Consider the following 25,118-nt stretch of genomic DNA (forward strand, 5'->3'; position numbering starts at 1 on the left):
AACCGGGACCGGTTATTACGTAAAAACCGGTTCCACCGGTGTTTTTTGAAATTCAAACATTATAGCCGTTAGAAACCGGTTCCAACGGCTATATAGCCGTTTTGACCGTTGGAACCGGTTTTATTACTATATTTAGCTAATTTTCATTCTATAAATATCAATGTATGAGTGTGTACTTGTTAAACCACTTCCAAAACTATAAAACACACTCCAAAACACAATTAAGCTTAAACCGACAACAAATGGCAACTAATGACGACGTTGTTATGGTGATCGAAACAACAAGATGCCCCGATGTTTGGGTTCATTATGATTTGTGTCTAATGACCGACTCACATGAGATGGCACGTTGCAAATATTGCTCGAAGTTTCTTAAAGCAGGGTCAAACTAGACATTACGAAAACATACGAATAAGTATTGTCGAGAAAAAAGAAGTTTGGATGCTAAAAAAGCGGAAGTGGGAGAATCGTCCGGCTCTACAACCCAAAAATAAGTATTCCCGAATTAAAACGACGGACTTTGTTTTTTAAGTTTTAGTTATGTTTTATCGTTTATGTTTTAATAATGTTTGTAATAGTTATTGTTTAAATAAATAAAATGTTCGTCGTTATTAAAAAAGTAACAAAAAATTAATCATGAGTAACAAAAGTAATTATAATTAAACAAATCAAAACTAAATATTAGTTGAACAAGTTACAAATAATTTTACTGAAACAAATAAAAAACACAAATTACAACTTGATGATATGTGCAACACATCGAACATGAAAAAAATCCCCGAAACAAGGTGGTGAATATTTAATGATAAATTTTTCGGCCGCCTTAGTATTGTTTGAAGCGTTGTCAAATGAAATCGAAAATATTTTATTTCTCAAGTTGTAAGTCGTTATAACTTCATCAAGTAATTCAAACAATTTTTCGGCGGTATGTGGGAACGGGAAGTTTTCAAAAGCGATGGTGCGTTTCATCAATTGCCATGTCACCGGATCAACCCAATGAGCGGTGACACATATGTATGATTCGGGCAACCCGTGTGGTGTCGACCAAACATCGGTAGTTAAACTAACCATGGCTTCTAAAGAATGAAAAGACTCGATTAACTCTTTTTTAGCACACTCCCACAACCTGATACAATGACGTCTTAAGGTAGTACGACTTACATGTGTGTATCGCGGTTTTAGAGTTTCTCGAATCAACGACGTCAAATCCGGGTCATCAAAGTGGTTAAACGGCAAACCTCGTTGAATAACGAACTTTGCCATTCTATCTTGAACTTGAGTCGTGTTGTAACGAAATAGTGTACCATCTTTACCCAAGTCAATTTGATCGGTCGCGCCAATCCCTTTCAACGCCTTGCAATATGGCTTCTCGATGTGCTTTCTCAAAGTAGAGTTGGAATCGTGCTTTAATAGTGAACCACATAGTTTTCAACGAGCCTTTTGATAACCTTCGTCATCCACAATCAAATCCCAATTCTTCCATATGTCTTCGTTGCGGTTATGGTTGACTACCGTAACAACCCTTGGGTCCTCCGTAGCAGGAACGGGGGCAACAAAAACACTCTTCTTAGCCTTCTTGTTAGTTTTTTTGATGGGTGTCATAATAATATTTAGTTGGATGGTCGGGTAACGGAACGGGTTTGCTAAAGGAGTAGTATTTTAGTTTGTTTTTGAGTTTGGTGGTGAAACAAGTAATGGAAAACAACTTATATATAGTTTTTGGGCTACAAGAACCGGTTCCAACGGCTATTATTTGTCTCAAAAACCGGTTCCAACGGCACTATTACCGTTGGAACCGGTTACAATGGCTATTTTGTGTCTCAAAAACCGGTTCCACCGGCTATATTACCGTTGGAACCGGTTCCAACGGCTAGTTTGACCTGTGTTTGACTTTTCAAAAAAAACCCGCCGGAACCGGTTTTTTCGGGTAGGAACCGAACCGATTACAATTAGGAACCGGGTAGGAACCGGGTTGGAACCGATGGGGACATACAAATATGAGAACCGGGTACGATTTTCGGGTACAAAAATACCCAAACCGGGTTTTGGGCCAACCGGGTAGGAACTGGAACCGGTTCCGGTTCGGTTCCACCAGTTAGGTTCCGGAACCGGTTTTTTTGTGCACGTCTAGTTTAAACCACGAGTAAACACTAGAAAAAAAGTGAAAAAAAAATCCATACCCGTCAAATTATCCGCTCATGATTTTTGACCGATGAAGGGATGTGATCCTCCCACACCACCCTTACATGCCTATACGGCTCGTATAGGCCTATACGGCCGTATAGGGTACACATGCCTGACAAGTGGACAAAAAAACAGCTTTTTACAGCCTATACGATCGTATAGGCCTGTACGACCGTATAGGCATTAAATGTCTCGTATTGCATTCAGACAAGACCATAAAAGCTATACGGTCGTATAGGGCTATACGACCGTATAGAAAATAAAAGCTATACGATCGTATAGGGCTATACGACCGTATAGAAAACATTTGCATAAACATTCAGACTACCTTAATCGCTGCCGGAAAACGATTTAAAAAAAACCTCAAATTTTGGGGTGCATTTTTATTTTAATGTATGTTGACTAAATGTTAAAAAAAACCTCAAATTTTTATTATATGTAAGCAACAAATATGCCTAGACAGTCTTGAGCTTTTAACGAGCTAAGCTTGAGCTCAACATTTAAACCCGTTAAGACAAATGAACCAAATACGACTCGTATAAATCACATATATTGTATATATGGTCATCATTTTAAAAAAAAAAAGTGTCTATAAACGAGCCAAATACGACCCGTATACATCACATATATTGTATATATTCTCATCATTTTTTTTAAAAAGTGTCTATACGGCCGTATAGGCCTATACGACCAAACGATGGCAGACAACCTCTGACACGATTAAGGTCCTATACGACCGTATAGCCCTATACGAGCCGTATAGGACAAAAAATGGTGTGTGAGGATCCATGGTGGTGTGGGAGGATCCCATGCCATAAAGAATTGGCTAATGTGATTGTTGGTAATGCTAAGCATGCCGTTAGAGCTTTCACATTTAATCCATCTAATTTTGTGAGGGAGATTATTATAATGTAGAGAATAGTTTAAGGTGTTGTTAGTTGAGGATGAAGAAAACGCATTGATTTTTCCGTATATTTGAAAAACTACTGTTCGCTTCTTTTAATTTTTTAATATTTTTTTTGAAAGTGGTTGTGAATAGAGGAAATAGAAAAAAGTAATGATAAATGTAAAAAAAAGTATTATTTAATTGAAATGAAAAGATATAAGATATTGATTTTAGATTTTTAGTGTAATTGTGGATTTGAAGATAAGTGATAGATTGTGAATGCTCGTAAGACTTTTTTTTGCATTATCATACGTGTTGTATGACATCATATAACTTGTAACTGAGAGAAATTTTATTATGACCAACTCATTTTCTAATATTTTTAAAATTTAAATAAATAAACACAAACAAACAGACATGCCTAATAAAATACTACTCATAGGAAGTTACTAGGAAGTTTTGACAAGAATCGGATGGAAGCAAACCTTCCCTCTATCCCGGAATATAAAGACCATGTGAGTTGAACTCCACACCGTAGATTACATGACTTTTATAGTTTCAGATAGTGAAATATGTATGAAAAGAGCATATTGACAATTCCTACTCGAGTCCTACGTTAAAATTAAAGACCAGTAAGATTTGGGTAGTAGTACCTACCATGGGTCAGACTGCTTTAAAAATTGTTTCATGCAAAGTGATCAAATATTAGAAAACGTGATTTGATAACCAACACATGTTTATACCATTTGCATTTGATATTTTTGATTTCCGTGCTCATGCAACCATGAAGCTACTACCCGCGTCGAATGAGTTATACATAGTTTATGACTCGGATCTATCTATGTATGTTTTAAAAGACTTGGTGTTCATTTCAAAAATAGCTAGCGACACAACTTGTCACCCCCAATATATATTTTAACTGAACCTTGGTGTTTGATGAGTTATAAATATATCCTAATTCTAATACGTAAGAACATATAACTTAACTGTTTTCTAAAACGGTAACCGATATGACTTGTCCAATTGTATGTCTAGTGTAGAGGTGCACAAACTACCTGATTCTGGACCCGACTCAGAACCGGTTCCTACCAGTACCCGACCCGCGGGTAGGACCATGTATAGGATTTCTTCCCGGAACAGGAAATACCCAGTCAAAACCCGATCCTACCCTTCCGGAACCCGAAAAAAACCCGGTGGAACCCTACATGATATTGATATAAGCATATACTCAAATCCATAATATATGAAGCAATCTATAAACTCTAGCCAATACATGCACACTATCCCCCATTTCAAATCAATTTACAACATACAAATTACAATTTAAAACAAAATGAATAAATCTAAAATCATATTATTTTCGACACCTGTATATATAGTTTGGCCTATCCTTTGAACCCGACACACTTTCAGCGCCCACAACGACGAAGGTGAAATAAGAAACATTTATGTCTTTGTTTTTATCCCCTACCTAAAAAACCCAAGAAAATTAATCAGACCACCAAAATACATAACTCGTTTTATTTATTCAGTCTCGACCCATATTCTAAGAATAAGAAACGGAGTTTTAAAGCTAATTACATAACATATTAAAAGTGTATCTTTAATGCACTCATTATTCAAAGATTACTAATATTATTGTAACAAGGGAAAAGTTAACGTATAAACTAAAAAAACGTGCTAATTGTGCGAATCAAGTAGTGCAAATATGTAATTGCATCATAGTGTAATTACACACTATACTGTGATTACACTACACCATGTTGTATATATAATTACACTACTTGATTCGCACAGTTAACACGCTAATTTAATTTGTATTTGATCCAACCCCTTAGAACAAAACTATTTAATCATAATTAACACATTCTTTCTTTTAGAAGAGTCTAAATTTGACCAAAGTATTAACACGACCCGTACAACAAATGACATGTGTAACCCAAATCTATTTAGATGAGTTAGTTACACAATCCGCCTGACGCGTCCATCTTGCGACCTCTAATCCTCTATGTTTTAGGATAAAACATAAAAACAAGTCGCATGCAAAAAAAAATTTGAAAAATTTACTACTTCCCATTGCAAGTCCCCGGAATCAACTGATAAGTAATATCTTAAACGAATTAGGGGTAAAATTGGCATTCTTTAATAAAAACGCATCTTACATCGTGAAGTGTTTGTTTGGTTGTGCAAAATAACTTTGTGATTGGAGTAATCATATCTAAATAAGCAAGGTAACAAGAAACCTCCATGTTCACAATAAAGCACTAGTTAAATTAATTAAGCACTAGCTAATTAACGAGTTCTTTTGTTCAACTTAATATACCATGGTAAAAAAATAGGTCACGGGTTGTTTCGTCAATTTACTATTGGATGATTTGAGTATGAAAAGAATGATGGAATTTGGCTCTAAATATCCATGTTTATTTCTTTATTGGTCAATTCTCTTATGTACGGAACAGTGGTATTAAGCGGTGGTGATCCTCATCCCAAATAAACTATGGCTTCTTCTAACTTGACATTAATGATCTGAGCCAATGGAAATCGGCTAATATGGCTTGAAATGCCGAGTAAGAAAAAGACACAGTAGAGTCAGGGTGTGGATCACCGCCGCTCGGATACCGCTAGTTTTGTACAAAATAAAATGACAAATCATAGATGAATAGATGAACAAGGATATTTAGAGCCGATTTTGATCATTCGTGTCATTATTAAATCATGCAAGAGCCTTTTACAGGCATACGAAAGGAAATTGAGAAATTAACCGTTAAACCATTATATGTATCAAGAGATTACGTGTACATGGTGTAAGTAACTTGTGTAGTGTACAAATCACCGTGTATTTATATAATATTAGTAATAACAATGATATAATAATAATAATAATAATAATAATAATAATAATAATAATAATAAATGACAAGACGTGTACCTTTTAAAAGCGAAAACCTCACTCCTTGCTCGATTTGGACCAGAAAAATCTTTTTTTTCTAAACCCGTTGTCTGAAAAAGATCTATTCGGTTTGTATCCAAAAGAAAAATGTCTTTTTAAAAACGGTTTTGCTGTACTTGAAGAGCTTTTCATGCTAGAACTCGACCCCATCACGGGACCCCTGCCGTTTGTAAACTGATTAAAAATACCAGAATTGCCACCATCAACCACACGACGACTTAATTTCTTTCCGATTTTGCCCTTGAAATCCATTTCACCCGACATCTTAATAACCTTTTTTTCTCCCAAAGTACAAACGGGACATGCGGGGTCATACTTATTAATCTCGGATGTCATGTTTTCCAAACACTCAGCGTGATAAACGTGCCCACAGATCAGAACGGACACAATGGGAAGCCCGTTATTAGCCATGACTTTATGGCTGCTCCAAGAGGACCGCTCGGTTAAAAGCTTGGAACAGATGCCACATGCCACAATCTCAACGGTTGGAGAGGAAGAAACCCTAGATCGGCTAAATCTATCACGACTAAAGCTCATAGCATCACTGTCAAAAGACCATCTATCTCTATTTGACCAGCTATCTGAAGAACCGCCATGGGACCCGATGTTTGACTTATTAGTCCACCCGGGGTGGTGCATAAAAGGAGAACCGTCTTCGGATATTGAGAAGTTTGGTGACATCATGCCTCGAATTCGGCTATCTGATACTTGACGGAGTAGATGATGGTGACCTGGCGAACGGCGGGACCATCTTGACGGGGTCAAACTTGACATGGGCATGAGTTGACTTTGGGAAGAAGACAAAGGAGATGCTGCTGACAAGGATGAAATTGAATGCGCTGGGGTCAACATGTTGGTTGGAGACAGTTCCGTAGCTACTGGAGTTTGGGTTCCCCTTGGATCTTTCGCCTTCAAAGAAACGAGAAGTTTATAGTAAATATATGATATATGTGTGTGTATGACTGAGTGTGTATATATATGTATGTATGTGAAACTTTAAACTTTTATGAGCTATATACATGAAATCAACCCCATATATATATATATAAATTGTTTTGTAACTAACCTCATGAAGATTTTTGGAACTCAGAGTATCTGCAAGACCAAGCAGATTCATTACATTAGCAAAAGAACAGACAATTATATGATGCAAATATATATTAAATAGTGGTAAATTTCTTATAATTAAAGATAATAAGAGAAACTAAGTTCAGAATATGACCAATACACGGTAACCATTTGCCTACAATACCTAATTGTATCATGTAACATTCAAGATGCTCAAGTCATGTAGCCATTCATTTTCTACAGGTTAAACACACATTAGCCATGATTCTGTAGTTAGATTTCGGGCCACAATTTCACAGATGGAAAGATTTAGTGAAGTATTGAGGCCACAACCTTGACAGATTATTCGAATGGAATTGTCTATAAGATTAATCTCATTATATACCTATGAAATATATTTATCTGGGCCTTGAAAAGGAAAAGACTAAAAAACATATGCTTCAATATGTTTTAAATGCTTAACTGGTTAAAATATTTAACAAAGAAACAACTACATTCCCATGTAATAGTCATTTGTTTCAACCTATCTTTTACAACCCGCTCCACATTGCAAAGATACTAGCGATAACATAAATATGTGGCTAAATAAGACAACTTTCATGCATGAGTTCATCAAATAAGTAAAGCCCTAATGGGTCAAACAACGAGCTCAAATGCGTCAAACAAGAAATTAATTGAATTAACACTTGAAACTTAAAATACAAAATCATTTCATTTGTTGTAACTGATAAACTGCAAAAAGACTCAACCAAAGTAACTAATACTAACAGTAACATGGCAACAGGGTCAATATTTTAACAATGCTTGTAACAACCCAAATACATGCGATGCATTTTTTTTAATGAAGATAAACTCACATAATTGAGGAAGCCCAATCTCTTCAGAAAGTGGTGATTTTTGCCACGTCAGACTTCTAGAGCTGTCCAACGGGCTGCCTTCTGTTGCATAAGCAGTTTCCACAGTTGTATGAGACTTATTATCCAACCTGTCATTAATGGATGAGTCTTCACCTGCCACACGCCCACGGTTATCCCACCTAAAGCTCCATGATGGCGAATACCGATCATTTCTTGTAATAATAATATCATTACTAGATCGATCTGTTATAGTTCTATCTTTAGCAGGAACACAACAGGCGGACCCCATCCTCACTCACATGAAAATTTGGAACAATAAGTTCAATAACCAACAATCCCACTAGTTATAATAATATGTTATTGCTTGTACCAATTATTGTTTCCCGTGATATCTGAATATTCAATAATATGATATTTAACATTAGAGCTTGTAATAAGAATAAAATCAATTCACATGCAAACCTGCAACTAAAAGGGACATATTCTACTTTTGCAGGCTTACAGAATCAACAAACTGACACAATGCAAAAGGTGTGATTAAAATAAAAAAGCTAGATGCATTCCTCCCCATGGAAGGAAGGTTCATGGAACTTTATATAAAATTTATTGGAACCAATAGGCACGATTATTGAAGCATAAAATATGTCTTTCGTTAAATAAGTAAAGAATTTAACAGTCTATTCAAGAAATACATATATTCTCTTTTAATTTTAATGCTAAAGTATCATTTCAGCCATTAGTACACGCTCAATTAACCAAAAGTTGGACCTAATAAAAAGTTAAAACAAAAGTAAAGGACAAAATGAACATATTTAAACTCCAAAATGCGACAACTGTTAATGATGAGATAATTATTACAATGGTAAAATAGTAGTCTTGGTGCCCAAAAATAACACAATAATAATTACATACTGCTACCACCTGCAACTAGAGATGCAAATACCGGTTAACCGGTTTTTGGAATTTCGGTTACTAACCGTAACCGGTTATTGGTCAAACGGTCAAAACAGATTACGGTTCCTAACCGGTTTTTAGTAGAAAATCCATAACCTGCGTAACCGGTTCGATTTGGTTATTAAACGATAATAACCTATTATAATTAACCTTATTAACATATTTTCAGTTAGCCAGTTATTGATCGAAAACTCCTAACTGGTTCCAAACCTATAGTTATTTTCGGTTACAACCGGTTTCTACTATATCGGTTAATAACCGGTTAGAATTTGCACCTCTACCTGCAACCTCGAATATCAATACCTAAATATTAATGGAATTCAATTACGTAGCCCGAAACACTCAAAACTCATCAAAAATTAATCTAACGAAAACGTAATCACTCTAACAATAAGCCTACACGATCCTAATTACAGAGCAATCAATTTCTGGATCCTAATCTTCTTCACGATCAAAACTATACAAAATTAATAACAAAAATTAACCTAGAATTCACCTGAAGTGCAATCAACTAGCTGATTTGCAGAGCGAACGAGAGCTTCGAGTCTGCAGTCGACGAAACCCTAGAAACACAATTCAAACACCTCAGAGCAAGCCAATATCCAAAATTATGAAATAAACAATTAAATAACTGACAATTTTTCCAAACTAACATAAAAATTAACACACCGAATCATCTAAACCACTAAATTCAATATATACATAACATGTAACCAGAAACGATTAAGCAAAGAATGATTATTCCTAATTAACATAAAACTAACACACCTAATCATCTAAACCACTAAATCCAATCCATACATATGCATATACACCTAAATATTAACGGAATTGAATCTAACAAAAACCTAATCACTGCCGATCAATCGAACAATAACAATACACGTTCCTAATCACAGCGCAATCAGATTCCGGTAATATTATTAACATAACCTAACCTAATATTCACCTGAAGTGTGATTCAACTGCCGATTAACAAACCAAACAAGTCCGCAGTAGACGAAACCCTAGACAAACAATTCAATCACTTCAAAACAAGCCGAGATCCAAAATTATTGCCGATAAAACGATTAATCGATAAAATAACAGATAATTACTCCTAATTAACATAAAACTAACACACCTAATCATATAAACCACTAAACTCAATACATACACACATACACCTATATATTAACGGAATTCAATCTAACAAAAACCTAATCACTCAAACAATAACACTACACGATCCTAACCACAGCGCAATCGATTTCCGGTAATATTATTAACAAAAACTAACCTAAAATTCACCTAAAGTGTGTATTCAACTTGCTGATTCACAGAACAAACGAGTTCTTCATCACCACAGTAGACGGAACCCTATAAATACGATTCAAACACTTCAGAGCAAGCTGAGATCCAAAATTACTGCTGATAAACAATATATCCAAATTAACACACCTAATCATATTAACCACTAATTGACCACTAAATTCAATACATACATATACATATATACCTAAACACAAACAAAATTCAATTAAAACTCATCAAAACTGATTCTAACAAAAACCTAATCACTCGAACAATAACACCACACGATCCTAATCACAGCGCAATCAATTTCCGGTAATATTAATAACAAAACTTAACCTAATATTCATAATATTCACCTGAAGTGTATATTCAACGGCCGATTTGTAACACGAACGAGAGCTTCGAGTCCGCAGTAGCTGAGATCCAAAATTAACGTACCTAATCATATTAACCACTGAATTTGATAAATATACATACATATATACATATATATGTGTTGAATATGAATACCTGTGAGAGTGATATGATGAAACCCTAGGTTTTGAACCGTACGATCGATGTGTGTGTATTTGAGTGTGTGTTTGTGAGTGTGTGTGAGAGAGAATTGGAATCTGTTAATGGTGGAGCGAAAGTCGTTTTTAGATGGGTTGCAGACTAACGGCGTTAGTGATCTCCGTTAGATAAGAAGTTGTATTGTTGTATGCATGGTTAGTCCTTTTAAGTTATAGATGATGCTACTTTTCTAGGGGTGTGTAAGGTTGGTTTAGTTCAGTTGTACGGGTTTAATTATAACTTGAACCGACTTTAACCGATTGCTTAATTATAACGACTAGTCAAAACAGAATGATCGGTTAACAATAAGTTCGTTATGGGTCATTTTCGGTTAAGTTAAGTGTCCAATGTATTTTTTTTAATGTGTTTTCCCTTTATTCTAGTTTAAATTGGTTCGGTAATTGTGTAACAAGCTCAGTTATGAAGTTTCAAAGTTGAAATATGTTGGTTTCAAGCTTAGTTATGGTGTTTCAAGCTATGTTGTAAACAATTGCAACATAAATCTGAATGTACGAATTTGAAAGTGAGGTATAAAGTTGGAAAAACACAAACATACGAGGTCCGGTTTGGGTTAATTTGGTTAATGAGAGTACATTAGTCATAACCTAACCAAATGGTCGGTTAGTCATATTCAATTAACCATAATTATTGGTTTTATTCGATTATGGTTAGCAATTCCTTTTTTTTTTTTTTGTAAAGGTTCAGTTTTTGCTCACTCCATGTTCAAGAAGTTTCACTATTTTTTCTATCATTTGTATGAGATATAAAAACCCAAACATGACATGAGTTTTGATGAGTGATAGAAAATGATATAATGTTATTGCGGTATGTATGACTCGACTTAGCCAAAACGAAAATGACCATTTCCCAATTCATTAGTAGTGAATTATGTTATGTTGTTGTTTTACTTTCATATTTGTGTCTATTTTCATTTGTTTCTAGTGTTTTCATCCTTGTGTTTGTATTTGATTTTGGGTTCATGTTTGTGTTGTTTTCGTGTGTTAGATTTTTAAGGTTCAATATATGTGTGTGTTTTTCATTTCTTAGAGTTAACGGAAGTTAAGCTTATACCCAAAACTTTTTATAAAACTGAAATCGGAAACTCTAAAGTTGTTACAATTGAACTTTAATAAAAAAATAATAATTTGCCCAAATGTAATTTTTTTTTCTAGGGGTGTAAATGAGCCAAGCCCAATCTCGTTTTGACTTACCTAAGCTTGAGCTCGACTTCTTTCGAGCTCTTTTTCTGAATCTCAAGCTCGCCATGTAAGTTCAGGCTTAGCTCGTTTATTATTTATTTAGTAAAATACGTTGATAATTACCTTTATATGTTTAGTAAAAAAAAGATTCGATGACACGAGCTTGAACATGTAATGTGAATTTAATATTCAAAAGTCCAAAAATGTAAAACTTAAAATTTAAAATACTTCAAGACTCGTTAAGGCTCCACAAGCTTAAACATAAATCATACAAGTCTCGAGCTCAGACTCAATACCTAAACAAGCTTTATATGAGGCTTGAGCTTGAAAAAACTCTTCTCGTTTCGAGCTTTTATCGATCTGATCTCAAGTAGCTCGTGAGCGACTCGACTCGTTTGCACTCGTGTTTTCTAATGAAATTGTCTAGGCAAAAGGCTAAAACTGAAAATAACTGTTAAAGAGGGGACTAAAATAAGAAATATAACATTTAACAAATCTATATGACACGTTTAACAAATCTATATGACACGTTATAAGCACACCTTATAATAATGCACACAAATTGACATAAAAGTGGGTAACCTTCTTCTCCAAACTAAAGTTATAAATCCAGAAATAAAATTTCTAAATTAAATATTGTGTTGCTATTATGACTTGTACATGATGCAGTAAAAATGATACACAAATCTCATTTTGAGAATTTTAAATGATTAAGAATGTTTTGGATGCATTACAAGACTAATGACTGCTAAACCACAAGAGTAAATTTGATTATGATATAATGACTTTTATAGAGAAGATAATTGCAACAAGAAAATAATATTTTTTTTATTATATAACCCTAGACAAACTTATTTTCTTTTAATTTTGTTAAAATTATCGGTTATGAGCATTAAAGTCACTGTGGTAAAAGTGTACAAAACTTTTGGTAAAGGTAAATTGGCTTAAAGCTAAAACGAGCTTGAATCAAATTCAAGTAGTAGCTTCTTTATATACGGTTTAGATCAAGGACGGCAACTCTTTGATTTGGGTTAGCTTTGATTTGTCCTATTGTTTTTCTCTTTTATTTATTATGATATGAGAGAAATCATACTTGGATTGCTACTCGAAAAGTTAATTCATCCATCTCCAATTTAGAATTGAATCGTTATGAACAAATTTGGACCAATCATGAATCGAAACTATACGATCTAGTATTCTTGATTCCAATGTTTTTATATTAGGGAATAACGATGACAATGAGTAGAATATGACACGGTTTAACATAATTTCGGTTTGATAGTCGATTATAAAACCATGTCCATTACTCGGTCCCATACCCTACATGTTACTCAAAACCCACCGTGTTTGTGGACGTATATTCATTTGTCTTGTATGGTTAAAACACTAACCATTGAGATGCTTGTTATCTGAGCTTGATACTAAACCCTTTATAACAATCGACTTGAAATGTTAATTAAATTGTATTTCTAACCATTATCTAAAATTTCAACATAATATGAATTTTTAAAGAACACATAATATATTCAGTTTAGACGAATAAAAAGCTTTATTTAATTAGACGAGTACCACTTAACATTATAACCGCTCAAACCCATAAATCTTTTAAAACTAATTTTATATATAATATTATACATGTGTATACGTCTTATCTTGTCTAAGTTTTACCTACCGAAATTCTTTTGTAATCATTAAAGCAAAATCAAATCAAATTCGTGATTTTTTTATAAAACAATAGAAGAGTAACACGCATGAAGACGTGATGACATTGTCAATGAAATTAATATATTGAAGTCGGTGAGATTAAACGCATCTAAGTGTTGTACTTTGTGCATTAGTGATTGTACGTTTGTGTCGATAATGTGACCAAATATTCCATTATATATTGTCACTTTCAGTCAACATATAATGAACTCCTATTTTGTTTCCAAATGATTAATTTATTCACAAAAATAATATTATTTTATTAACAAACGTAAACTTACATACACTTTAATGTACAAAAATCCAATATTTGTGGGATTATTTTGTTTTTACCATTGTTTTTATTAAGCGACTTTTATGTTAAATTCAACTATCATATTTCATATTTATAAAAAAATTGTAATATTTTACTTATCTATTTTATTCATGAAGACCACTTAATATATTTATAATGTTAAGATAACTTTTTTAATAAGCACATGACCGTGTTAGCCTCGTGGAGGCATTAAATAATAATAATAATAATAATAGTTAATATTATTCAATAATACAAATGAACCCGTGCAGAATAATATTATAAATTGTATTGTTTGATGTGAAAAGAGAATATTGTTTTGGGTGTAAATGAGTTAATCTAATTGTAAGTTAATCGAGGTTAGCTAGCGAAAAGCTTGAATTATGCTGATATTAAAGAATTCAAACTGCTCGGGCTTGCTAAAATTTTAAATTACGTCAGGATTAAACGAGCTCGCAACCCATACTCGATTCTAAAAATAAGTTCGTTTAATAAATAAGCATGAGTCCGAACTTCACTTATCAAGTTCTAGTAGGCTCACAAACCTAAATGTGATGATTATTTATATAATTTTTAATAAATTAATTACATATCTACATAATAACTATTATTATATATAAATTTAGGATAAATAACTAGATAACATATAGTTATATATAAAAATTATAATAATAATATAAAGTAAATAATAAACGAGCTTAACTCGAATTTGAGAAAATATTACTCGAGTCAAACTAAATAGACCTCTTATAAGTTAAACAAACTGAACTTAAGCCTAAGCGAGTTGGGGCTCGACTTGACTTGTTTACACCCGTAGTCACATTTGTAAATATCTAATGGGATGTAAAGGAATTTGTGAACCAATACATATATAACTCATATATTTATTACTGTCAATGTGGTCTAGGCTAATCTAAAATCATATAAATATATACAAGCATAATGTATTTCGAAGAACAATACATAAACATGAACAATAACACACCAATATTTAGATGTGAGGTTGAGCTAACATGTTCATTGATTAAAACTGAACTTATAATTAGTGCTTTCAGTTTTTTTTTTTAATAAATATTTTGTTTTGATTATAAATGGCCCGATTAATTAGCTTATTGGAAAATGCGGCTTGGTTAAATCGTTTTGCCTCAACTCACAGCTCTCATTGTGACCAAATTCGGCATAATTTCAATTAGTAGATTGAACTATATGTTGGGAGTGTAAATATTGTCGATTATTTTAATTTATGAAGGAGAACAAGTGTCATGTACAATCTTATTTTTAAAATATATAACAAACTTTTTCGAACCTTATTCATTGGTTATCATATCATAACGAACCATCGGTTTCTCAATCAGTTTGGTTTAATATTATTTCGGTTTGTAGTTAAAATAATTTCAAAGTTACTTAAATCTATTAGTTTTTCTAATATTATGGAACTTGGGGCCTGATGGGCTAGTGGGCTCCAGATAATCTGAACTAACCGAAATAATGGTAGAATCCTCAACTAACCGATTATGTTTATATTATTTATGCGTGCAGGGTACTCAAATTATAATGGCTAATTGACTTGTTCTAACTTAAAGCTCGGAGGACTGGCCGGTATACGCACATGGATCAAGACTAGGTCGCTGAATAATGACGGCGGCTAGGGTTTCCGGATTTGTAGGAAATTAAGCGATTTTCATTTTCTATATAAATGGGCTTGGTGAAACGATATAAGACACATTTTAACACACTCACTACACAACATATGTACTCTAGCATTCGTTCACATCAAGTTCTCGAGTTGTAATCAACCTTTCACATTAATACATTAAGGCAGGGTATAGTTTTCCCTTCCGGAGATTTTTTTCCAAGGATCCTCACCGGGATATATCCAAGGTTTTTCCTCGCTAAATCGTTGTGTCACCCTTTACTTTTACTGCAATAGCTTAGCTCACTACTGAAAAACACACTACCTCACTTCACTAATTTGCTCAATTATTGCTTCGGTGATTTTTAACCAAAACAAATTATATTATGTTTAAGATTTGTCTTAACCATTGATATGAAATGCTTTATACAAAGCGTTAATTATTGGTATATTCACCAGCAACAATGCTAACGTATTCTTTTCAAAATATTTTTCAAGTAATCATACGAAAGAGTAGGCAATGAAAGTTGATAGCTCAAGGACTGATATATAGTCTCCAAGACATTGAAACCTTGCTGAAATTTAAAAACCCTCGTACAGATTCTGAAAGAAATGTTTTCAATGGCTTGTTTTTGTAGACAGTTGTATTGTCACCCTAAGTTAGCATAAATTATAGTTAAAACTTAAAAAAGTGTAAAACTTTTAATTATTCCATTTTGTATAAAAATGTATTATATCAGGTACTAATTATTAGTCACCCGCTTGAGGTCCTGAAACGGAGGTGTGTCACCAAATTTCGTGTTTGTCTTCTTGATGCCCTAACAATGGGTTCCATAAAACATAGTTGGACAAACTGAAACCCGATAAAATTAACTTTTGATCTTGTTGAGAGCCTCTTGTCACACAAAAATCGTGTGGTTGCTCTCCACTTGCATCAACATGCCTAAACTTGGTTGACTACATCACTGTTAATTTTCTCTTCACTTTGAACCATTGGCCCTAAATAGTTGCTAGGTTGTATGCGGAACCACCTGTCCTTCAAAATTACCCTCATTCTCGTTGGCACCACTGAAGTTACATATACTCGGTTTTAGATTGACTTGAACGTAAGCTTTTGCGCTTCAAGGCTGCTCACCGCCCCTCTAGCCTCCTGTTAAGATCCTGCTTGCTTGCTCTCCGCCACTAACACAATATCATCTGCAAAAAGTACGCTCCACGGGATGACCTCTTGAATCAACTTTGGCAACTCATCTAAAACTACTGCAAAAAGAAACAGGCTCAACGTTGACCAATGGTGAATGCTCAACTCCATTGGCCTCCACATGGAAGAAGTTTGTATCTCCACCACTGCCTAAAAATCTTGATATTGAGAAATCTATCTCCCTTCAAGATTATCCAAAATACTCGACATAGATGGCAGAATGCATATATGTATCCATTACGGAGTATCAAGCATGCATATATACTCAAAACATGCATGCGTTGCAAACCCTAAATACTTCACAAGTTCACATAGATGCCATTATATATATTTATGTTCATATTCGTACTTCATAGACTTAATATTAATACCAAACACACATCCATAGTTTATCAAAATAAATTACATGCATGATGCATGCTTACTGGGCAGCATGCATAAACCCTAGCTACAAAACATAGTAACATATACTTATACTTAAGAGTATTATATCAAAAACTTATAGGGTAACACATGTGCAATACTCCCGAGAGATCGATATATTTCCCATTTTCTGATTTTCATTTTGCTAATTTCATCGCTTAGAACACGAAGCGAAGCACTAAGATAGATGCTAGTTGGGTATGAGTTTAAACGGGGGCTTGTGGAACGTCGGTGCAGGATCGGATCGTCCATAATCTTTTGTATTAGCCCTTAGCAACCTCTCATGAATGATATCTTCCCTCTCTAAATTTTGGTCATCTTCTGAATATAAAGATTCCTGTATATATATATTCATAGTTTCATACATACAAATATTTATATATAATTAAAAACACAAGAAAATGATGCAATTTATGTTTAATACATGAGGGATTTAATTAACCTGATCTTGATCATTGGCATCATAATTCATCATGGGAGTGGAGGATTCACGACCTGTTGATATAATCACATGAGTTTTCTGATAACGGATTCTCATGATTAAAAAAAAACATGATCAAGAATGATTCATCGAAACTAGGGTTTTTATATTTGTGCATGTTATAAATCACATGAGTTTTCTGATAACGGGATCTCATGATTAGAAAAAACATGATCAAGAATGATTCATCGAAAACTAGGGTTTTTATATTTGTGTCTGTTATAAATCACATGAGTTTTCTGATAACGGGTTCTCATGATTAGAAAAAAACATGATCAAGAATGATTCATCGAAAACTAGGGTTTTTATATTCGTGCATAAAGATTACTTTAAAAGAAAAATAGTGAAGTATTTGATGAATTATCAACCTTCACATGATGATGATACAAGTAATGCTACAATGATACAACTTAGGAGACAAGTCTTCAAAACCATCATTAGCTTGCTTGCTACTCTTTCTTGAGAGCTTCTTTTTTTGATTAAAGGAATCAAGAGGCAATGCAAAGTTTGTTTATGTTTGTATACATGGGTAGCAAGTTATGAAGTTAATTAAATAATTAATATTAAATAGTAACACTAGTGGTGTTGCCTTTTGGGGATAAGACCTAATTAAGAAATGATAAATAATTAATATTTTAATGTAAAGACTTCTATCACGATGAAATGTTATTTTCTATGCTTAACTTTTGGATTAATAATATAACCTAAAAGGTGAGAGGAAACCACTTTGCTGTTGTTGGGGCACTATAAGTCTATATTGTTACTTTGTTAGTGGGAATTTGAATCTTAAAAAAGATTAATATAATGTGTTAATGGTTAATGGGACCCTAAGTCAAAAATTAAACCAATAATATTTTGTCCTTTTTTAGTCTTTAATTTTATCGGTTGAAGAAGTGAGACTTGCAACCTAAAGAGGTGTGGACTTGAAGGCTAAAGTATATTGATAGATTGATCTCATTACATTGGATCTCTAAATATAGGAAAGTAGTCCATAAGTTCATATAAGGTGTCTATTGTTGGATGTTTTTGTGTAATTAGTTTGATTTTTCGACTGATATAAATAATAATATACATGAAACAAGTCAGGAGATGCGTGATGTGTGTTTTTTTAAGTTTATTATGATGTTAGGGGCCTCCCTAACCAATAGGGTTCCAAGGGCAACACCCCCAGTAAGTCAGTAACAGAGTCCAAGTGACATAGTCCGTGGCTAAGGTCAGGCTAACTAACAGTTTCCAAATGGAGCTAAATTAAGTAAGTTTTAAAATGGAGTTTCCAACGCTAATACGCAAAAAGGTTTCCCTGTTCATTTGATCGTTTTCTTCTTATCTCGAATTTTCACATCCACATACTAAATGTGTTTTTGTAGTAGTGAGTAGAGTATAATTGTATTTTTTTATAATCTTTGAGATAAAATGAGATATTTGTACTAAACATACACTATGAAATGCATGTTTTAGTAGTGAATAGGCCAAATGAATGATGGGAGATTCAGAGCGGGTAGAGGCGGGGAGCACCAATGTGCTGGCCCGGCCCAAGGGTGTGGCAGGGTAGTCGACGGCCACATGCCCGACACTCTTTTAGGCCCGAATTTTTTTTAAAATAAAAATCTATTTATTTTTATGAAAAAAATATGTATAATTAATGTTTCAACACATTTATATAAACACTAGCTTGCTCTAGTGGCAAAGAGGTATGACATATAATCAAAAGGTTGTGGGTTCTAGTCTTATTTGAGACAATTTTAAGTTTACTTTTATACAAAAGCATTTTACACACCTTAAATCATAACCAAGTAAGCCCACTTAAAATTACATTGTTTAAACACAACAAAATGCTCATTTTACTTAAGGCCCAAAAAAATATCGCCTTTGACCAAAAAGAAATCCGTCTTCTCGGAGCCGGCCCTGCCAATGTGGATGAGAGAGAGGAGCACCCACTAATCCCAATCGGAGATGCTATAGGGTCCGTTAAATCTTTTTAAGTCGACACAATAACACTCACATAATTTTAACTTTATGTTCTACTTTGATTGAGTTCTAGCAGCAAGGTTTGAATAATGGTTTTAATGGATTGATGGGATTCTGGTGTAATATTTCAGACTGAAATTAAAAAAAGGAACTAGAAACCACTTCAAACCATTAGGGTTTTTGTTTTGTGTAGTAGCAAGGGTTCCAAAAAGATTAAAAATGATTTTTGGGTTTTATTTTAATTATATGGTTAGTGCTTTCAATTCAATTCAATTCAATTATACATATGGACAAAGACTTGGTACCAAATACCATCGAAAGGATAGTGATGGACAATAAAGCACCACTCACTTCATTCTTTTTTCATCTTTTCTTTTTTATATATTGTAGCAGTTTTTTTTCTTTTCCTTTCTTTTTTTTTTGGTTTCTATTGATGATTCTATGATATTTTAAGTATCATAACTAGATAGTAATTCGCAATACAATGAGTTGAAAAATAGGGTGTTTATGTTGTTTAACTTAGAATTATATAGTAATTGAGTTGTTTTAAGTTATATAATTATATGGAAATTAAGTTGCCTAAGAGTTTAACGACATTTGGTTATATAAAGAACCAAAAAAGGCCGCTACCATCGTGGATGATAGCACATAATTGTGTAAACCCTAACAAGAGATAAAACTCGGGTTTAACCGCGAACTTTTATTTTATATTAGACATCTTTAGTGTTACATGCACCATTATAACGGAGATGGTAATAATAAAAATACTTTTAAAATCGGGATGACAGTGATAGATATAGTGACAAATTCTTTTTGAAGGTTGTGAGAGATATCGTGTGACAAAGGAGTGTAAATCTTTTGAATTAGGTTAAAGAATGGTTAATGTTATACTTTAATTATCCACCATTTGCTTTTCAACTTTATAAAAGTTGGTATAAAAGTCATTAGTATAATCAAAACAATATATCCATCCGCATATTCAAAACAATGAAACATATCATTTCAACTTCAAGTATACATATATAGTGTATGATCAAAATAAAATAGAAGTTAAGGTTGATGGTTATCTTTGAGTTTATAGTGTGTTTTTCATTAGAACAAAAGTTGTGTAATTATAATTATTTACAAATAACGAAAGTAAAGAACGTCAATAGTAGATAAATTCTGGTTGCGGAAGGATTTTGGGATGATGATTTAAGAATGGGAGCCAAATGAAAACTTTATGGATGTACATAGGGGTGCAAACAAGCCGATTCGCTTGCGAGCTACTCGAGATAAGATCGATAATAAGTTCGGAATGAGCCAACCCTTACCAAGCCCGAGCGTCAAATAAGCTTGTTTAGTTATCGTGCCCGAGTTTGAGCCTTTTATGTGAAGATCTTTTAGGCTTGTCGAGCCTTAACGAGCCTCGTGTATTTTAAGTTTTTACTTTTTTGGGCTTTCATGTATTAATTTCGCACTACACAGCCGAGCTAGAGTCGAGCTTTGGCTCGTTTAAGGTACTGCACATGAGCTCGAGCTAAGCTTAGGCTCGTTTAAGGTTTTTCTCAATATATAAAAATAATTAAAATTGTGTATAAATTAATTATAGATAATAAACGAGCTTGAAAAAACAACTTCTGAGCCGATTTCAAGCTTTGTAAAAAGAGCTCTCGTAAGTGAAAAACGAGGGCTCGGCTCAGCTTGTTTACACTACTAGACCTATAGGATATTTTGGCTAATTTCAAACTTTAAAAACTTCAAAAGGTAAAACAAAATTTTCAAAAAAAAAACTGTTAGTAAGCTAAAAAGGTTCCATTGCCGGGAATCAAACCCGGGTCTCCTGGGTGAAAGCCAAATATCCTAACCGCCGGACGACAATGGAAGTTATGATATCATGTAATAGTTATAATACATAATTTATTGTTTAAATATCTAAAGCCTCAATTTTTTAGTCTAATTGTTGTTCTACTAGTAAAGATGAAGATGTTATCAGTGATAAATGACAGTTACTAAATCATTTAGTTGTAGGATTTATATAGATTTTATGTAATGATTAGCTTTATATAATTATATGGTCTCTTGTGTTTTTGTACAATGAATCTAATGAGTAATGACCCAACCTAGGTAACGAAGAAGCTTCTTTGACGTTAGTCGATAAAACAGGTGAATGTCTTGTAGTTGTTTTTATACTGTGACATTAGTGGATTGATTCGAGTCAAAAGAAGTCTCGATGCTCGTACACATTTATTATGACTAGTGTTTCGTATAGCTTTTGTAATATCATGTTCCTTATACCAAGGATGCGTCTATTAAGAGTTCACGACCTTTTTTTGTTTTCCAAGTGGAGACTTCTGACGTCATTCGTATTGAAATTACTACCCCTACATTAGGAGTTCTCTTCCCATTACAACAAAATGTGTCCAAAAGAGTTCGTAAATTTAGGGGTGTAAACGAGTCGAGTAAAGCCGAGCTCGAGGTCAACTAGGTATTAAGTAAACATGATCTGAATGATATACAGAATGCAAGGTAATTACTGCATTTATTTATCGATAAACTATATATATTTGTCACATACAATTAGACATCTTAAATGCACATACAATATACTATTCAAATAATGTGCTTAAAACATCAATGTTAGTGTTTTTTTGTTCACCAAGCATGCTGATTCAAGATTACCGTGGTCCGTGGCTAACATTTATCACATTCATTAAGATAACAGTTGAAAACTGTCGGGGTTTCAGCGTAAAAGAAGGAGAAGATAATAAACTAAAAACAGCAGGAAAAATACGAATCAGTTGCTAGGACGTGGAAAAAATACGATTTGTTGCTAGGTATTAAGTAAACATGATCTGAATGATATACAGAATGCAAGGTAATTACTGCATTTATTTATCGATAAACTATATATATTTGTCACATACAATTAGACATCTTAAATGCACATACAATATACTATTCAAATAATGTGCTTAAAACATCAATGTTAGTGTTTTTTTGTTCACCAAGCATGCTGATTCAAGATTACCGTGGTCCGTGGCTAACATTTATCACATTCATTAAGATAACAGTTGAAAACTGTCGGGGTTTCAGCGTAAAAGAAGGAGAAGATAATAAACTAAAAACAGCAGGAAAAATACGATTTGTTGCTAGGACGTGGAAACAAAATAAAAAAAAAGTTGGACCATTTCTCGATTTGTGCGTGTCATCCTTGCTCAGGGGCCATGCTAATCTTCTCTGTATCGTTCCAATTTTATTAGATGTCCCCGAAGGGACAATAATTGTCATTCAGCTCAGCTAATTATAGCAGGCACATGTTCATCATTGTTTCGATGTGGGACAACTGTTTTAGTTGCTTTAATTAGTTTTTGTTTATATCCTAATATCATATAATTTTTTTTAGCATAAGTTTAACTTAAGTTGTAACATTGGTATTCTTAGTTGTCTTGTGTACAAGTCAAGATGACTACCTCTTCTTTTTTGAACATGCAACAATATCTAGAAACTTTGTGGACGAATCAAGAGTTACTACCGGAATCTACGTAAATTTTAAGTAGTGATATTTTGATGAGAGAGTCATTAACGACATACTAATTTCACCGGCTATTCGTTTAGTTGCTACCATATTATGAACGACCCGTATTAATGTTATATATGACCTATTTTATATTTTAGTTCTAAATGCTAATAGTAATACTTTGGTACAAGTTTTATTCAAACAATGTTTACCATATTTGGTATTTTTCATGCCCACCTAAACCACAATTTAATCTTAAATTCAGATGACATGGGTAACACGCTCATCGAAACTCATTAACTAGGATTACAAATAGCAGAGGATTACATGTGATGTAAGTTAATCTGAGTCTATGATCTTGTTGTATACTTTTATGGTATTTAACTTATTTTATAACTATAGGACATTATGTTGATTGTTGGATATTATTATAGTTATGTGGTATGTGAGTAAGGACTATTCATAAGATATTTTTTGAAAATGGAGAGCAAAATGAAAAGCTTTAGGATATAAGGATATGTATGATAAGTTGAAAAAATTAAATTAAAAAGATTCCATTGCCGGGAATCGAACCCGGGTCTCCTGGGTGAAAGCCAGATATCCTAACCGCTGGACGACAATGGATGTTTGTTGTCTTAACTTCATATATTTATTTATAGGAGCAAGGAGTATAACAATAGAAGTTAGAAGAAGTAATAACCTGAATTTAGGTCAGTGCCAACTGCTTTCAGTTGCAGTTAAACATGAATTATGGTCAAAATGATGCTGATTGGAAGAGGTACTTGTAAGTTGACATTGGAGTTGTATAATCAAAAGTTGGAATTTGGTCAACATAAGTCTAAGTGTGGCAGGTGACAAGGGGCGAGAACACCCCCCCCCCCCCTATTGGTGGGGTGGGGGGGGGGGGTTGTGAACTCGTTGCCGGTGAAGATCGGAAGAATATTATTATTTAATTAAATGGACCAATGGCAAGACTTGGGGGCGATTTTTGGGCTACAACACAACTACACCCCTAAAATAAAAATCGTCTCTTTGCTGACGTGGTTCCACGTGGCAAAAATGGCGCCCCCGTTTTGTAGCCCTCCACTACACATAACCTAATGACCAACAAGTCGAAATCAACTATAAAAGTCAACTATAAAAAAGTTAAAAAGAGGCCATTAAATTGAAATGGAGGTAAGGTTTGCCCTCATATGACCCTACTCGGCCCTACTCCACAAGAGTGATTAATTTTTTCATCCGGTACGTTTGTTTGTAATGTCAAAACGGACCAACGTCAAAGTTGTGACGGTTTTAATATTTTTCCGTTGTGTTCATAAAATGTGTACATGCAGGACATAGGTTTTGTATTTTATTTGGTTTATCTTATACAAATAAGGTTAAGAAAAATGGAGTGATGGAGATAGTACAATAAGCAGTTCAATCAATTCAATAGATGATTGATGATGATTTATAGAGAGAGATTTGAGAAGAATGAGGAATTAGTGTGTGGATGGTATTTGACTATTTGATGTGTTTGTGGGTATTTATAGGGTTTCCGAGAATACCCTTGGTGAGATTTGGTGGTGGTGGTTTGAGTTGAGGGTAGATTTGGAAATGTAAGGTAGATGTGGGATTGTGTATATGGGTTGATTTGGATTTGGGCTTATTTAGAGCTTGGATTATTTTATTTGGGCACTATTAAGGTGTTTTAACTATTTTTAGGAACCGATTCCGGCCTCCGGGTACTGTGAACAAAAGTTAAGAACCAGGTCGGATAGGAACTGGTATTTATAGGTTTACGAGAATGCCCTTGGCGAGACTTGGTGATGGCGGTTTGAGTTGAGTTGAGGGTAGAGTTGGGAATAAGGTAGATGTGATCATGTGGGATTGTGTATATGGGCTGATTTGGATTTTGGGCTTATATGTGTGTGAGTTTGGGTTAGAGAGTTTGGGCTTAACGTGTGATAAAAGAGAACTGGGCCGGTT

The 25,118-nt window shown here is 33.8% G+C and overlaps 1 protein-coding gene and 2 non-coding genes across 6 annotated transcripts; all 3 read right to left on the reverse strand.

Moving 5' to 3' along the window:
* Positions 1-6,006: 6,006 nt before the first annotated feature.
* Positions 6,007-10,892, reverse strand: LOC143551078 (uncharacterized). Of its 4 annotated transcripts, none has more exons than XM_077041598.1 (6): positions 10,706-10,892; positions 10,552-10,611; positions 9,396-9,462; positions 7,946-8,337; positions 7,087-7,115; positions 6,007-6,929 (listed from the first exon to the last, which is right to left on the reverse strand). In XM_077041598.1, exons 4-6 carry the CDS (start codon positions 8,232-8,234, stop codon positions 6,018-6,020), a joined length of 1,230 nt encoding a protein of 409 aa, XP_076897713.1. In that variant the 5' UTR covers positions 8,235-8,337; positions 9,396-9,462; positions 10,552-10,611; positions 10,706-10,892; the 3' UTR covers positions 6,007-6,017. The 4 variants fall into 4 exon arrangements, with proteins under 4 accessions (XP_076897713.1, XP_076897710.1, XP_076897712.1 ...); XM_077041595.1 differs by having other exon boundaries at positions 10,552-10,633; XM_077041597.1 differs by having other exon boundaries at positions 9,385-9,462; positions 10,552-10,633.
* Positions 10,893-22,806: 11,914 nt separating this feature from the next.
* Positions 22,807-22,909, reverse strand: LOC143551080 (U6 spliceosomal RNA). Its single transcript, XR_013138437.1, has one exon. It is a non-coding gene; the product is annotated as a U6 spliceosomal RNA (small nuclear RNA).
* Positions 22,910-23,702: 793 nt separating this feature from the next.
* On the reverse strand, positions 23,703-23,774 carry TRNAE-UUC (transfer RNA glutamic acid (anticodon UUC)). The gene has a single exon. It is a non-coding gene; the product is annotated as a tRNA-Glu (tRNA).
* Between the last annotated feature and the right edge of the window lie 1,344 nt (positions 23,775-25,118).

This window comes from Bidens hawaiensis, unplaced genomic scaffold, assembly GCF_021521415.1.
Source record: "Bidens hawaiensis isolate Kalapana, Puna unplaced genomic scaffold, B.hawaiensis_p1.1 tig00016259_1, whole genome shotgun sequence".
NCBI classification, from domain to species: Eukaryota; Viridiplantae; Streptophyta; class Magnoliopsida; order Asterales; family Asteraceae; genus Bidens; species Bidens hawaiensis.